This window comes from Urocitellus parryii, chromosome 1 (assembly GCF_045843805.1).
Source record: "Urocitellus parryii isolate mUroPar1 chromosome 1, mUroPar1.hap1, whole genome shotgun sequence".
NCBI lineage: Eukaryota > Metazoa > Chordata > Mammalia > Rodentia > Sciuridae > Urocitellus > Urocitellus parryii.
The window spans coordinates 250017265-250032427 of NC_135531.1; the positions used below are offsets into that span (position 1 = coordinate 250017265).

General features: G+C 39.4%; 1 protein-coding gene across 1 annotated transcript in view; it reads left to right on the top strand.

The window, feature by feature from the left end:
* LOC113194323 (aldehyde oxidase 2) overlaps positions 1–15163 on the top strand; it is a 77885-nt gene that overhangs the window by 42486 nt on the left and 20236 nt on the right. Inside the window, exons 25-31 of the mRNA XM_077795046.1 lie at positions 1422–1508; positions 2063–2254; positions 4244–4471; positions 7997–8092; positions 9919–10047; positions 12622–12696; positions 13389–13441. Coding sequence (XP_077651172.1) covers positions 1422–1508; positions 2063–2254; positions 4244–4471; positions 7997–8092; positions 9919–10047; positions 12622–12696; positions 13389–13441 — 860 coding nt within the window. The remainder of the gene's footprint in view (positions 1–1421; positions 1509–2062; positions 2255–4243; positions 4472–7996; positions 8093–9918; positions 10048–12621; positions 12697–13388; positions 13442–15163) is intronic.

A 15163-nucleotide genomic window follows, 5' to 3' on the forward strand; every position in this document is an offset into this window, starting at 1 on the left:
CAGAAATTAATAGTCACAGCTATTATTATCTTCTAGGACCAAGAGCAATTAGAGGCTAACTGCTGGAATTGTGGCAGTTACTGTTGTTAGGATGGATCTTGTGTCTTTTGTTTTGGCCTGGGTTATATATTAGCCTTTGTGTCATGGTTATGAGACTGTTTCAGTAATAATACTTATTAAAGAAGTTCTGAATTGTTAACATTTTGGTAATTATCATAATGCAAAATATAATTAAAAAGAGAGAAGTAAACTTTTTGAAAAATCCAAATTTTATCTTACTTTTAAAGAAATATAATGTCACTTCCAATATAATATATTATAAAATATAATAATATATATGCATACATAGGTATAAACGTATCCTCATTCAGACTTGCTAATTATATTTTGCTTGGTTATTCAGAACTGGTTGTAAATTAACATAATAGATATTTTGCATAAATAATAATTTCCAAAATTCTTGAAAGGTTTATCCTAAACAGTTGAAAAATTCTTTCTGCTGCCTTATACAGAGTGCTATTTGGCTTAGCAATTCTCATGAAAAGTCAAAATCAAACTTCAGTCTAGAATTTGTCAAAACTATCATACATTTTGAATTTGTGGGTTTTCCTATAGTTCTTAACTGCTCTGTGGTCTATTATCTGATATCTTTCTTGCAATAGATGATGAGAGCCATACAGTTATATAGTTTCTTCAGGTGTATTATCTTTGTTTTCAGAAGGGCAAAGGGACCAGGGCCATTCATCTTTTGGTAATACCAGAATAGAGGGTGGGGATTTTTCTTTTCATTCATCTTATCCAAACAAGATGGTCCAAGTGGGTGGGAGGGAGGGGAATAGCAACATCAGAAACCTGTGATCTGCCTTAAGCTCCTCCCAGACAGTTACAGGAGCACTGGCTCACATTCTCTAGGTCCTGTAACCATCTACAAAGCGCCTTCCCTACCTAGGGAATTGAGAGTAGCTATTGCTGCACATCCAATCACTGACCTCAGTTCTACAGTCTGTTCCGCAATGAGAGACCCTGTGATTCATCCCAGGACATTCTGGAATCTCGGAGACTTTTCCACAAGGAGAAAACCACAGACTAAATTAAAAAGAAAGCCAGTAAACAGTGAAGGAAAATCTCCCGAGAGTAAGGAAGATAAGAGTGGCAATTACACACTGAAAGACAAGCAAAAACTTTAACAGTGAAGCACAGAAAATTACATGTTGAACAAAGAGGGCTCAGCAAAATTCAGGTCCAAAGAGGTCTTCATCAATCAGACTGAAAAACAAGGGAATAGCAAGGCATGGTACACCACAGAGTGAACAGGGAGCAAAGTCTGTCCCCAGTTGTGCTCAGTAGGGGAACTTGGCTGTGGATGCTCTTGGCATGTTAATTTTAAACCTATCAGTAAAATGTCCATCATTTGGTGACAGGTGGGATTCATGAACAATGGGCGGATCAAAGCTCTAGACATTGAGTGCTATATTAACGGAGGATGCACACTGGATGACTCAGAGCTGGTATGTGTATCAAAAAATAATCATGTTGGGCTGGGGATGTGGCTCAAGAGGTAGCGCGCTCACCTGGCATGCGTGCGGCCCAGGTTTGATCCTCAGCACCACATACAAACAAAGATGTTGTGTCCCCCGAGAACTAAAAAAAAATGAATAAATATTAAAAAAATAATAATAATCATGTTGAGCTGGGGATATAGCAAAAAACTACGCCTGCGGTGGTGCATGCCTGTTAATCCCAGCAGCTTGGGAAGCTGAGGCAGGAGAATCTAGAGCTCAATGCCAGTCTCAGCAACTTGGCAAGTCCCTAAGCTACTCAGTGAGACCCTGTCTTTAAATAAAGTATAAAAAGGGGCTGAGGATGTGGCTTAGTGGTTAAGTGCCCCTGGTAGCATTAAAAACAAACAACAACAACAACAAAAAACTAACCACATCCTTAATTGTGAAAAGAGTGCAAAATTTCCAGATGAGTCTTTACTCATTGTACTTGATTTTTAGAGAAAAGGAGGGGGAGGCAGGATGTGATGGCCAATAAATGTGAATATCTTCTTTTACTTTAGGTAACAGAATTTCTTATACTAAAGCTGGAAAATGCATATAAAATCCGCAACCTCAGATTCCGGGGCCGTGCATGCATGACAAATTTGCCATCCAATACAGCTTTTCGTGGGTTTGGCTTTCCACAAGGAACCTTGGTGACAGAATCTTGCATCACAGCTGTAGCAGCCAAATGTGGCCTCCCGCCAGAAATGGTAGGAATGTGATCAGGTCATAACCAAGGTTGGTGAAGAGTCAGACCAGGGGGCAAATTCGCTACCTTGTCCCAAGGAAATGCACTAGAAAAAACAAACAAATGAGTCCTGGCTCAGCATTCAATAAATTAAGAGATACCTACAAGAACTCATCTCCTCCTATCTTCTTCCCTCCTAAGGCAAAAATTTCTTTTTCTTTTTTTTAATTTATATACAAATAATTACTCACAAAATATTCAAACCACACTGAAATAATCAAAGTAAAAAGTGAACATCTTCTTTCTCATCCCTCATTCCTGTTGGTCAAAGGTAACTATTATTAAGAGTCCCATGTTTACTTTTTTATCTTTACCCATCCATTTGTATTCATACATATATATATATATATATATATATATATATATATATATTGACATACTCTATATATGTGCACATAGTTACTTATCAAAATGTAACCATAATATACATATCATTCTATACATTTATTTTTCTACCTGACAATATGTCATGGTCATCTTACCATGTCAGTGGAATGATCTATTCTTTTTTTTTTCACGACTTTGTAATATGATACACCTTTAGGTTGTTACTCGTTTTGGTTATCAAAATCATGTTGCAATAAACATCTTGGTTACATAGGTACCAAGGGTGTATTTTACCCCGTTGTGTAGGTGTATCTAGGATAAACTAAACTTATAGAAATGGACTTCTGGTGCACTGAAAAGCTTCTGAGAGATACTGCCAAATGAATACCCTCTAAAATATTATTTTATGTAATATACTAGAAAGCACACAGGTTGTACAGTATACTAGAACAGGGAGAGGCAGCCTCAGTAATTGGGGTAATTGTTGATAATGCTCTTCTACTTCTCACACATTCCAATCAGACCCTAGTCTACTTTTTCCACTTCCAGCCTCTTTCTGCAATATAGACCCTCTGCACCAGCAAGGACTCTCTAGGCATTGTTTCTTGAACTTCTTTATCCCTAAATTCAACAGGGACCTCCAGGTTTATAATTTGTGATTGTCGAGGAGATTGACAAGGGTCTCCACACAAAAGAACACCTCATATTGTACCAGGGAAACAATAGATTTCTTAAGAGACATCAGGTAAATGTACCATGGGCACAAAGGAAGATGACATCACAGTGGCTTGAAGGGAGAGGAATCAGGAAGAACTTTCTGGAGAAGATGGCACTTGAGATTGGCCTTGAGGAACAATAGGCACAAGTGGTGGGAAGGTAATCTAGGCAAGTAGAACCCCAAGAACAAAGAGAGTTACTCTTTGTGGCTCAGTTTCCTTATCCATAAGATGAAGACAAGATGATTCACCTCAATAGTGTTTCTGCAGAATCGAATGAATTCACATTCATTAAAATATTTGTTCTCATAAAGTACATAGTATTATTCCAGTGTTGTTGCTGATAACAACACAGTAACCCTTTTATTGTTATTGGAACAAGATGGGGATAATGAAAAACCCTTGGGTATTTCTCAATAGACTTTTTTCTTTGAGTGTTCCAAGTTCCCAAGCTATAAAACACACCCTATTCAAATAAATTCTTTAAAAAACTTGACCATACATTCCAAAGGCAATTGGAAAACTTAGAGGAGATTCTCTGTCATTATACACAAATATATTCCTCTATAGCAGAACAAATCCTCAGTTATGACACTAAATCTATCAGCTCTGCTTCATCCTCTGACCTTGTGGGAAAAAAAGAAAAATCTGCTTCCCTAGGCCTAGGGCATGGCATTATCCACTGCCTGCCACTTCTGGGGGTAGGGGAGCTACCTTAAAAGATGCATTAATGAAGAGATTTTAAAAAATGTTTTTACAGCACCACATGCTATTCAAATAAAACAAGAAAAAAAAATGACCTTCCCCCCTACCAAAGTTTGTAGTTTAACGGAAAGACTTTTTAAGTGTGTTTGGTGGTCAGTGTCTGTCTTACCACAACTACTGACTGTATTTCCCATCTCCTTCAGATTAGGGAGAAAAACATGTATAAAACAGTTGATAAAACTATCTACAAACAAGCATTCAGCCCTGAGACCCTGATAAAATGCTGGAACGAATGTCTGGAAAGGTCTTCCTTTCACAGCAGAAGAATGCAAGTGGAAGAGTTCAACAAGAAGAACTACTGGAAGAAGAAAGGCATTGCTATTATCCCCATGAAGTTCTCTGTGGGCTTTGCTGCAACAAGCTTTCATCAGGTAAGTCACCCTCCTGGCAGAACACTCCTGGCCCCGTTGCCTCCCACTACTCAGAAAAGAACAGGAACCCACAACAGCTGCTGTGCTTTCTGAGCTCAAAGGATCTCAGGGAACAGGGAGGGGAAAAACGGGCTACTCCTGGTCTGTACACCCAGAAACCGTAACACTCCTTGGTGTCCTGCTAAGTCTTAGGCAGAGAAGTCATTCCATTTTGCTCTAGCAGCTGGCAGTTTCCTCTCTAAAGAATCTGTCAGCTCTGGTGGGGAAATGGGAGTGGGCATTAGAAATCTTCCAAGGTAAATGTGCAAATGGAAGAGGCAAGTCATTCACCAGCCAAAGGAAAGAGGAAGGTCAGCATGCAGATGAGTCACTTAAATAATGTGAGGACTGGGACGGACAAGTCTTCCCTGTATCCCAATGAGTCATGGGAAGGAAGGCTGTTAGAAAACTGGGAATGGTTGTTACGCCATTACGGACCACCAATATTAGAAAACCCAGCAACTGGGAAAAATCTTACACACATTAGATCTCCTTGTGTGTATGTCAAAGCAAGTTATTTAACCTCTCTGAATCTCAGCTTCCTCCATCATAAAATGTTATAATAATAATCTCTCTCTTCAGACTGATGAGGATTCTGTGAAATATGGAATGCAGAGCACTTGGCAGGGTTCCTGGAACACTGGAAGTCACCCAGGACAGCCCTAAGCCCCTCTCCAGGACAGCCCAGAGGGACCTTCTAGGCCTCTTGCTCCTATGGGTAGGATGAGATGCCCTGGAACTTCTGAGTCATATTTCTCTCCCAGGGAAAGGTACCTATTCTATAAACAGATGAGGAAGTTTAGCTAGAAAGTCTGCAAGCTGGACTGGTTCAATGGCTGGGACCCCAGACAGCTGCCTGAATGGTTTCTTTCTGACACCTAATATTCTGTCTTTTCCAAACCAACTTTCCAATACCAACTGAGAGGGACACAGAGCACCTGTGCCTTCTGGGGGTTCACCAGCCCAGAATCCCCCCACCCGGACAGCTGGGAAGGGCTGAAGGATGTTCACACTCACGCACACTCACATGCACACACCAGTCCCCTCATCCTAAAGTCACCTAGGCATCCATGAGTTATCTCATTAACAGACAAAAGACAGTCCTTCCCCCATGCCCCGCCCCATGTGTCTCTTCATTCAGCTCTCCCTGAGTTGTGTCTTTTATAATGAATTGGTAAGCATCATAAGGAATGTGCTTTCCTGAGTTCTTTGTTCCAGAAAATGACCAAAACTGAGCAGGTCTAGTGAAAATCCCAAATCAACTGTCAGCAGGCAGACTGTGAATAGTCTGGCACCCCATTTGACCTTGGTGTCTGAAAAGAGTCAAATCTCCTGGGACAACAACACATTCCAGGGTTTTAGAAGCTCTGTACCAAGAACCAACTATAAAAACTAAATAATAATTTTTTGTTCTATCACACCTCTCTTCACCTGGATGTTCACTTCTCACTAAACCACAGCCTCACTGCTCTCATCCATGGGAGCCAACTCCACATCTCACCAAAAAAAAAAAAAAAAAAATTAAATCAAGCAATGACTATAAATCTCCATTTGAAAGGCCTTGTCTTCCCCTCAGTTCTAAATTGATGCACCAGGAACCAAGGCTAGGAGTGGAGAGGTGTTATTTCAGGTCAGCTGATGACTCACAATGTAGGATCAGATCCCTTACTCTCTACTGACAGTGAGAACAGTGTTCTCAGAGGGAGTCAAAGACCCACAGTGGGGAAAGACTGTTATTAGCGCCTACACACCTTGGCATTCCCCGCCCCTCCAAGCCTTCCTGGGGCCTTCAGGCATCTCCAGACAGGAATGGGCTGAAATCTTAATCCCTCCTTCTTCCACCTTACCATCCATCTACTCTGCAAACTTTTGCATAGTGTCTCTGTGATTCAGGTCTGCTCGAAGTTCTCCATAGGACACAAAGGTGCACAGGATCAGGGGCCCTTTCTTGGCAGAGTTTGTTATCTCTTGTTTTAGTCCGTGAACACTATGTATGCCACAAAGTAGGTAGATTAAAACAACAAATTTATTCTCTCACAGTTTGAGAAACTGAAAGTCCAAAATCAAAGTATCAGCAGGTCTCTCCCCTTCTGGATTCTGGGAAGACTCCTTCCTTGCCTCTTCCAGCCTCTGGTGGCTCCTGCTACTGCTTGGCTTATGGCAGCATAACTCCAATGACCAACTCGTCTCTCCATAGGCACCTTCCCTGGTGTCTTCACATGGTCTTATCAGGACACCTGTCATTAGAGACCACTCTCATTTAGTCTAGCTTCATCTTGACTAATTATATCAGCAAAGACTGTTTCCAAATAAGGTTACATTGGAGGTGCTAAGTGGCATGAATGGCAGTGGTTGGAGTAGTGGCAGGGAGACCGGAACACTATTCAACCCAATACTTCTGGTAAGAGGAACTACAGAGAAGGAGCGGATTGATCTTTTCCAGATGGGATGAAAAGCATTCAGGGGAATGTTAACAGAACAGAGACTGTGGGTATAAGTCTGAAGTCTGAGCAGACAGGGAAAGATCAGGAGGAGGAGCAAGCCAGGAATAGAGAACAGCATAAGTAAGAGTCCAGGTCAGAGAGGAACAGCAGTGGGGCAAGGGAAGGGATGAAGCTGGAAAAAAGCAACAAAAACAGAACCAAAGGGCTTTATGTTGTAATAGGAGCAGGGTGTTCCCTCACAGGCAATAGGGAGATTTTGCCTACCTTGTCCACTGGCAAACCCTTCTCTCCTTCCTGACTCCATTCAGTTGTCACATCAGAGAATCCAACCCTGAGCAGCATGGGAGAAGTTGGACCTGTCTGCTGAGGTCTCCCAGGGCCCCTATATCTCAGCGTGTCACTGATCATGGTATACTATGATACCTGGATTCTACCCTGTCTCCCCACTTTGTTATGAACTGCTTGAAGAAGAACCACGTCATATTCCTTTTCATATGTGTAGAGCTGATAAAGTATTAAATTCATGTGCTTTATGGTCAGCCAGGGACTTTAAGCAGGAGCCAACTTTCAAACATTTGGAACCAATACTTAAAACTCCTGAGGTTTCCAAAAGGGTTCTGACTGCCCGGGTTCCTAAACTGCTTTACAGGTGACTTTTTGCACAAACCAGAAGTAAGCTTGAGAATTGTACCAGAAAACCCTGCCTCTCTGACCCTCAATGCTCTGTGAGATGTATTTCCCCACCTGATTTTTTTTTCTTTTTTTTTTTTTTTTGAGGGGGATACTGGGAATTGAACTCAGGCCACTGAACCACATCCCCAGCCCTATTTTGTATTTTATTTAGAGACAGGGTCTCACTGAGTTGCTTAGTGCCTCGCTTTTGCTGAGGCTGGCTTTGAAATCTCAATCCTCCTGCCTCAACCTCCTGAGCCACTGAGATTACAGGCATGTGCCACAGCACCCAGCTCCCCACCTCATGTCTTACATTAAACTTCCTGAGTGCCACCTTGCACTGAGCTGTGCCTTCTGGATTGTTTTATAGGCAGCTGCACTTGTTCATATCTACACAGATGGGTCTGTATTGGTCACACATGGAGGCAACGAACTGGGACAAGGGATTCACACCAAAATGCTGCAGGTAAAATAAGTGTAATTAAATCAATAATTTCTAACACATTGTTGACATGACTGAAATTTGGGTAAATGATGATTCAAACTCTTAAGACCCTGACTATTCAGTTGAAAGGCTTCTTACATACAAAATACAGTTATTGAGGTGGCAGAAATCCCATTTGTGTGTAATACTGCTCCAGGGCATAGGGATGGAGGCGGTTGTTAGTGAAGATGCCACTCATGAGCCCATAGAGCATATGGAGGGTGTTCCATGCTGGTTTACCAAGAGGAGGAGTTTTTCAGGTATTCTATTTTAAGTCCAGTAGGTATAATTTTTTATTTCACACAACAATGTTAGGTTGCTGGCATTTTATTTGAAGAGCAAGTATTTCGTCAACTATCATCCTATATTTTTAAAGGATATGTTAATATATACACATACATGGAAACTAGGAAGAATATCTTAGAAGAATAAAAGAATAATCCCCTATATTGAATACATTTAACCTTGTGACAAATGTATTCGATTGTTACAGTGCACATTTAGAACTTTTCATTATCAGAATATTTTCATTATCAGAATATTAGAACCACATTTTACATGGTTCTAAAGTACTCCTCAGTTCAGTTTCCTTTTAACCCCATCGTCCTCCTTGCTCCCACAACTGCCACTGATATAGCTGCAAGATCTGGGCCTAACCAATTCCAAACCTCACCTGCTGCAGGAAGAGAGGGAGTGACTCATGCAAGCCAATCAGTGTCCCAGACAGGTAGATGCTAGAGATTTTGCTGTAGGCCCGCAGTGGCTGGCAATTCTGTGCCATGTAAAAAGCCTGTCTACTGTTGTAAGGAACATGTAGAAAAAAATAATAATAATAATGCAAGAGGCCAAGAGAACTTAAAAGAACATAAAGTTCCTACCTGCAGACATAACCTGACACTAACTCCATCTGTCCTTCTCAGTTGAATGAACCAGTACATTCTTTTTGGATTTTCACAGCTAAGAAACAATGATATTTTCTCTTTTTTTTTCTTAATGTTGCATCTTTGTGGGGAAACTCAATAGTTAGTGGCCTTAATTAAAAGATTGGCATTTGGGGACAAGAACAGATACACACCTAAAGACATCTTGGGAAGGTGTTTTTAAAAAAACAAACACAAAAAAAGATGACAGCAGCCAAAATAGTGCTTTTATTTCTTCCTACCTCTCTCCTTTCCATTTCTTTGCTCCTCTTTTTTTTCATTTCTTTCTGATTAAATATCTTAACTTCTACATGTATTTCCTAGAGAAGCTAGAAGAAAACAAACAGAAAATAAGACCACAAAGAGCAAATACTAGAGAAGTATAAACAAGAGGGAACAAATGGAAAAAAAAAAGGAATAAACTAAAGTTAAGAGGAGATGAAGGCAAGAAAGAAGACCTCACAGTCGTTCCAAGTTCATCTGACACCAACAGACTTCAGAGCAAATTTTGAGTCAATCAATCTAATTAATCTCTATCTATTCATCATCTGTCTCAATTTCTTCCTATCACTCCAACAAATAAGTTCCTGAAAAATCTCAACTTTAATGTTCTAAAGGCAGAAATTTGAAAAGAAAAAGCACTTTGACATATTATCAAGACAAAAAAAAAACCCTTAAAAACCAGAGTAAGGTACTATTGAAAAGTTATTTTAATGCATACATTAAATTAAATTAATGCATGCATGCATATTTAAGTTATTTAAAAACATATTAGCTTAGGTTTTCAAAGTCTATCATGAATGTAATTTTTTTATTATTAAGGAAAAGTAATGACTTAAGTCTTCATAGAAATCCCTCTGGACTTGAAAATATTTCCCTTTCCCATAGGTGGCCAGCCGTGAATTAAAAGTCCCCATGTCTTATCTGCATATCTGTGAAACAAGCACGGCAACAGTGCCTAATACAATTGCAACAGCAGCGTCCGTCGGTGCAGATGTCAATGGCAGAGCTGTGCAGGTGATCTCTCCTGTCTTTCCCCAGTGTGCTTTCCCCAAATCTCCTGTTTTCTTAGCTGGATAAAGGTATAGCAGTTAGCTTCAGAGAAATCATCCGTGTCACTAACATGATCATAGGATAACCAAAATGTCAAGAGAGTGTATCAGGATGTCAAATGCTGTCTGATTCACGAGTCCTCAAATGCTCAAATAAACTCTTCAATATAAAAATTTTTAAAAACAGAGAGTATATTACTTGGAGTAAGCTAACATGAAGTGAAAAAATAGATGCAGAATATAATGGCTCAAACACAACAGAAGTCCTTTTCTTGCACACATATCAGTCCAGAGAGAGCATTTGGTCATTCACATGCCCAGATGTGATAGTGGCTCCATCATCTACAACAAGGGGCTTTCAAGGTAGCCTTGAGCACCATCACTCCAATATTCAAGGAAGGGCCCATGAGGAAGACTCCAGGCCAGACCTGGAAGAGATGCAAGTCACTTCCACTCATAATCTATAAGCAGAACTAGTCTTGGACCGTGTCTAACTGCAAGAGAGGTTGGGAAATGTAGAGTAGTGGGAAACCATATGCGTAGGTACCATGGAAGCAGGGAGAAAGAATTTTGGTGAACAGGGAATCTCTGTTCCTGGGAGACACAAAAGAAATTTCAGTATCATAAAACAGAGCTGTGCTAGTTTCCCCTGGCACAAGCAAGTTCTTACAGGCAGGCAGGCAGGTCAGCCAAACTCCAGCCAAGCACATATGGTGCAGGTATAGTGTTATCATCAGTGTGGTTCTACCCAGAGTACTCAGCTTTCCTTTGTACTTATTTTCTAATTGATGTCTTTAACAAGCACTAAATTTGCACTATTTCAGAATAAAATCATGACTTCCTAGTCTCTAATTCAAATATCTGATTGCATATACTTTTTAAATTTTTATTTATTTATTTATTTTGGTACCAGGGATTGAACTCTGGGGCCCTTGACCACTGAGCCACATCCCCAGACTTATTTTGTATTTATTACTGTCTCACTGAGTTGCTTAGAATCTCGCTTTTGCTGAGGCTGTCTTTGAACTCTCCATCCTCCAGCCTCAGCCTCTTGAGCTCCACCACGCTCAGCTGATTGCATATACTTCTAAAGTAAAAGATACTGTGTTCATAAAGTTTCTGTTACAAACTATTCACTTTTTCATTAAAACATTATTAGAGGCATATCTCCTGCCCCCCACCCCCACCCCGCCACACTGGACACTGAATAGTTGCCACCCAGAAGCACTGATTTCCAATCAGTCTTACCTATATGGTGACATATAAAAGGGTCAAAAAGAAAGAACTCTATTTTGCTCAGAACAAATTTGTGAAAAACCTCAAATTCATCAGATCCAGTTTGGGGTAGAATCCAACCTAGGAGGGAAACAGGTCAGTGTGTATGGGAGTTGTCAACTCAAACTAAGTGTTAATCTATCTTCCTGCATATTGAGTTTCAGGTTTCTATTTTAAGGATTAGAAATTTTGTGGATCTAGGTTATTATAGGTCAAGTTTCTTATGTTCTCATTTCAAACCCAAAGCCAAGGCCTTCATTGTAGCAATTTGATGGTAAGTGGATGAACAGATGGAAGGATGAACAGAGAGTTCAGTGTTTCAGACCTGGAGGGTCATTAGCATGTCATTGCTTCAGACTGAAGAGCACAAATTTGAAGGAAAATGAAATGTTTATTCCATTTATTTTAGTTGCTGGAAAATGCAAAAGAAATTATAGAATAAAGATGTAAAAAAGCATAAGAAGGAATTAAAAATCAGATTCATCTAAGAAAGAAGATCTGGGAATATAAATTCAGTTGAATCCATATTTTCACAGGAAGTATATCATGAAGAGTGGAAAAAACCCTCCAGTAACAGAAACTTAAGAGCAGGGGCTGTGTTATCTCTGTTCCCAGATTAGCAGGAGCAGGCCCTTTATAAACATTTTCTGACCAAATGAATGATCAATGAATAGTCTTTCACACAAACCCTTACCATTCAGCTCTTTCCTAATGTGCATTTTTTTCTTTATTTCTTTTCTTGTTTAATTTTTTAATTTGTTCTAATTAGTTATATATGAGAGTAGAATGCATTTTACACATTGAACACAAATGGAACATGGCTGAACATGGTCCAGAGTCACACTGTTTGTGTAATCATACATATATATAGGGTAATAATGTCCATCTCATTCTACCATCCATCCCATCCCCACACCCTTTCCCTTCCCTCACTCCCCTCTGCTCAATCCAAAGTTCATTTATTCTTTCCTACCCGGCCCCAGCCATTATGGATCAGCATCTACTTATCAGAGAAAACATTCAGCCTTTGGTTTTTGAAGATTGGCTTATTTCGCTTAGCATGATATTCTCCAGCTCCATCCATTTATGGCAAATGCCATAATTTCATTCTTCTTTAAGGCTGAATAATATTCATTGTGTATATATACCACATTTTCTTTATCCATTCATCTGTTGAAGGGCATGTAGGTTGGTTCCACAGTTTAGCTATAGTGAATTGAGCTGCTATAAACATTGATGTGGCTGTCTTCTTTATTTCTTTAAGAATGCTTGTCAGATCCTTCTGAAACGCCTTGAGCCAATCATTAAGAAAAATCCAGAAGGCACATGGGAAAACTGGGTAAGTGTTCCTCTGCATTTGTTATTACAAATGAGGAAATAATCGGAAGCAGTGCTTAGAGAGTGTCACAGTAGCGCACAGTCAGTCCACATAGGACAGTTTCTCTAAGTCTCTGTCACAGTGCTACAGCATGCTTCTTCCCCCGAGAAAGTTATTCTCCAATTGAGTGGATTTCTGTGAAAGGGCAGAAAGATTGAGAAAGGTATGCCAGGGCATACTTATGTACATATACTTACTAGAATTTTAACACTTAGAAAAGAAGCCCAAATAACTTGTGAATTTAGCCCATATAACATGAATATGAAGCAGGTTTCCAGTTTACCTTTGTTTAATACAAACTTCTAAACTCAATCAGAATAAATATACCACCAGTGAAACTCCACATCATGTACAACCACAAGAATGGGATCCTAATTAGAATAAGTTATATTCCATCTATGTATATAATGTCAAAATGCATTCCACTGTCATGTATATCTAAAAAGAACAAACAAGATAAAAAAAATAAATTTAAGAAAAGAAACTCAATCAGAGAGAAATTGTCATGATGCCAGCCGAGGATAAATTACTATGATAAGTATACTATTAAGGGCAAAGCACCAGCAACAATCTGATGTCAATTTTGATAATATAGACTTTTTTTCATTTTTACTTATCAAATGGTATATCGACTACATATGCCCATTCTGCAGATAGAAGCAGCCTTTGAGCAAAGAATCAGTCTCTCAGCCACTGGATACTTCAGGTAAAAATTAAAGTATCTTTTTTTTAAGTTTTCTAAATTGTTAATAGATCTTTATTTCATTTATTTATATGTGGTGCTGAGAATCAAAACCAGTGCCTCACACATGCTAGGTTGGTGTGCTACCGCTGAGCCCCTGCCCAAGCCTTAAAACTAAAGTATCTTAACTCAGCTAAGAAAATTTGAGGTAACCCAGTTGCTCTGGGCCTAAATTCTCTCATCTGTAATTAAGATTTTATTGTATGGTTGCTGAAGTTCTTCTAAACTCAAAATTCTGTGATTTCACATAGGCCTTTGATTTATCTTTAAAGAAATATTTAATAATAAAAATATATTAGGCCTAAAAAACTCAATTTGACTTATCTAACCATTATTTACTATATCCTTTATTGTGAGTAGTAGGAATATTTTATCATTAGAAATAACTTGCAACTGAGTTGCACAAACCTCCCTTTCTTTATGATGGAAATTTTCTCTTTTGGAGTTCCTAGCAGGGCAGAAGATGATGGGCAAGGTGATAATCATAATCATCATTTATGCAGTGTCTGTCAGTGGGGAGAGTCTTGGTAAATGCAAGCCAATTGAATAGAACAAAGAGAACTGGTAGTCACTTTCAAGAAGTGAAGAGCTGAAGGTGGGGGTGGGGTGTAACTCAGTGGGAGAGCACTTCTGGGTTCCATTCCAGCACCACAAAAAAAAAAAAAAAAAAAAAAAAAAGAAGAAGAAGTAGAAGCCATTGCTTTTATAATCTGTTGAAATAAACCATCAAATTACACATGCACACACAAAATGAAATAGCAAAGCAATGTCATGGGGGGGAAATAGGCAACAGCCTGGCGCAGTGCACATATGCAATGAGTTCCAAATTCCTGAGTTCATCTACGCAGGAAGACGACAATCCAGCCCTCAGTCTGAATACACATTCCAGCATAAATTAAAACTCTGTATTACTGGGGCTGGGGCTAAGCAGTAGCACACTTGCTTGGCATGTGTGAGGTACTGGGTTCGTTTCTCAGCACCACATTTAAATAAATAAATAAAGGTCTATCAACAACTTAAAAAAATTAAAAAAAAAAACAACTCTGAATTACTGGCCCCACTTTTTCTTTTCTTTTCTTTCTTTCTTTCTTTCTTTCTTTTTTTTTTTTTTTAAAAAACCAGGCTGAGTTATCATCTGTCCCCTATGACTTTGGGTAACACAGTCTGTAGGTCCCACTGGAAACACTTGACTAAAATCCATTGAGATTTCCAATGTACTGGCAGGGCTTGAGCTCAAACTTCAGATTTCAACATGGAGACCCACTGTGAGGTCCAGGCCAAAAGAGTCCATTGGCTTCTTCTACCTGTGTAGCACAGGAAGTAAAATGAGGCAAACGATAACCAGGTAGGTTGTAAACACATAGTAGCAATTTCAGTGGGCTTGATGGTACACTCCTGTAATCCCAGCAGCTCAGAAGGCTGAAGCAAGAGAATTGCTAGTTTGAGGCCAGCCTCATATATTTATCAAGGCCTTAAGCAACTTAGTGATACCCTGTCTCACAATAAAAAATAAAAACGGCTGGAGATGTGATTCTAGCTAAATGTACCTGGGTTCAATTCTTGGTTTTAAAACAAACAGACAAACAAAAAAGCCAGTTTAAATGAACATCCGCCATCAAATAAAATACTATCATAAAACTCTGATAATTTTTAAAATGAATCATTATTGTTTTCACCTTCCACTCC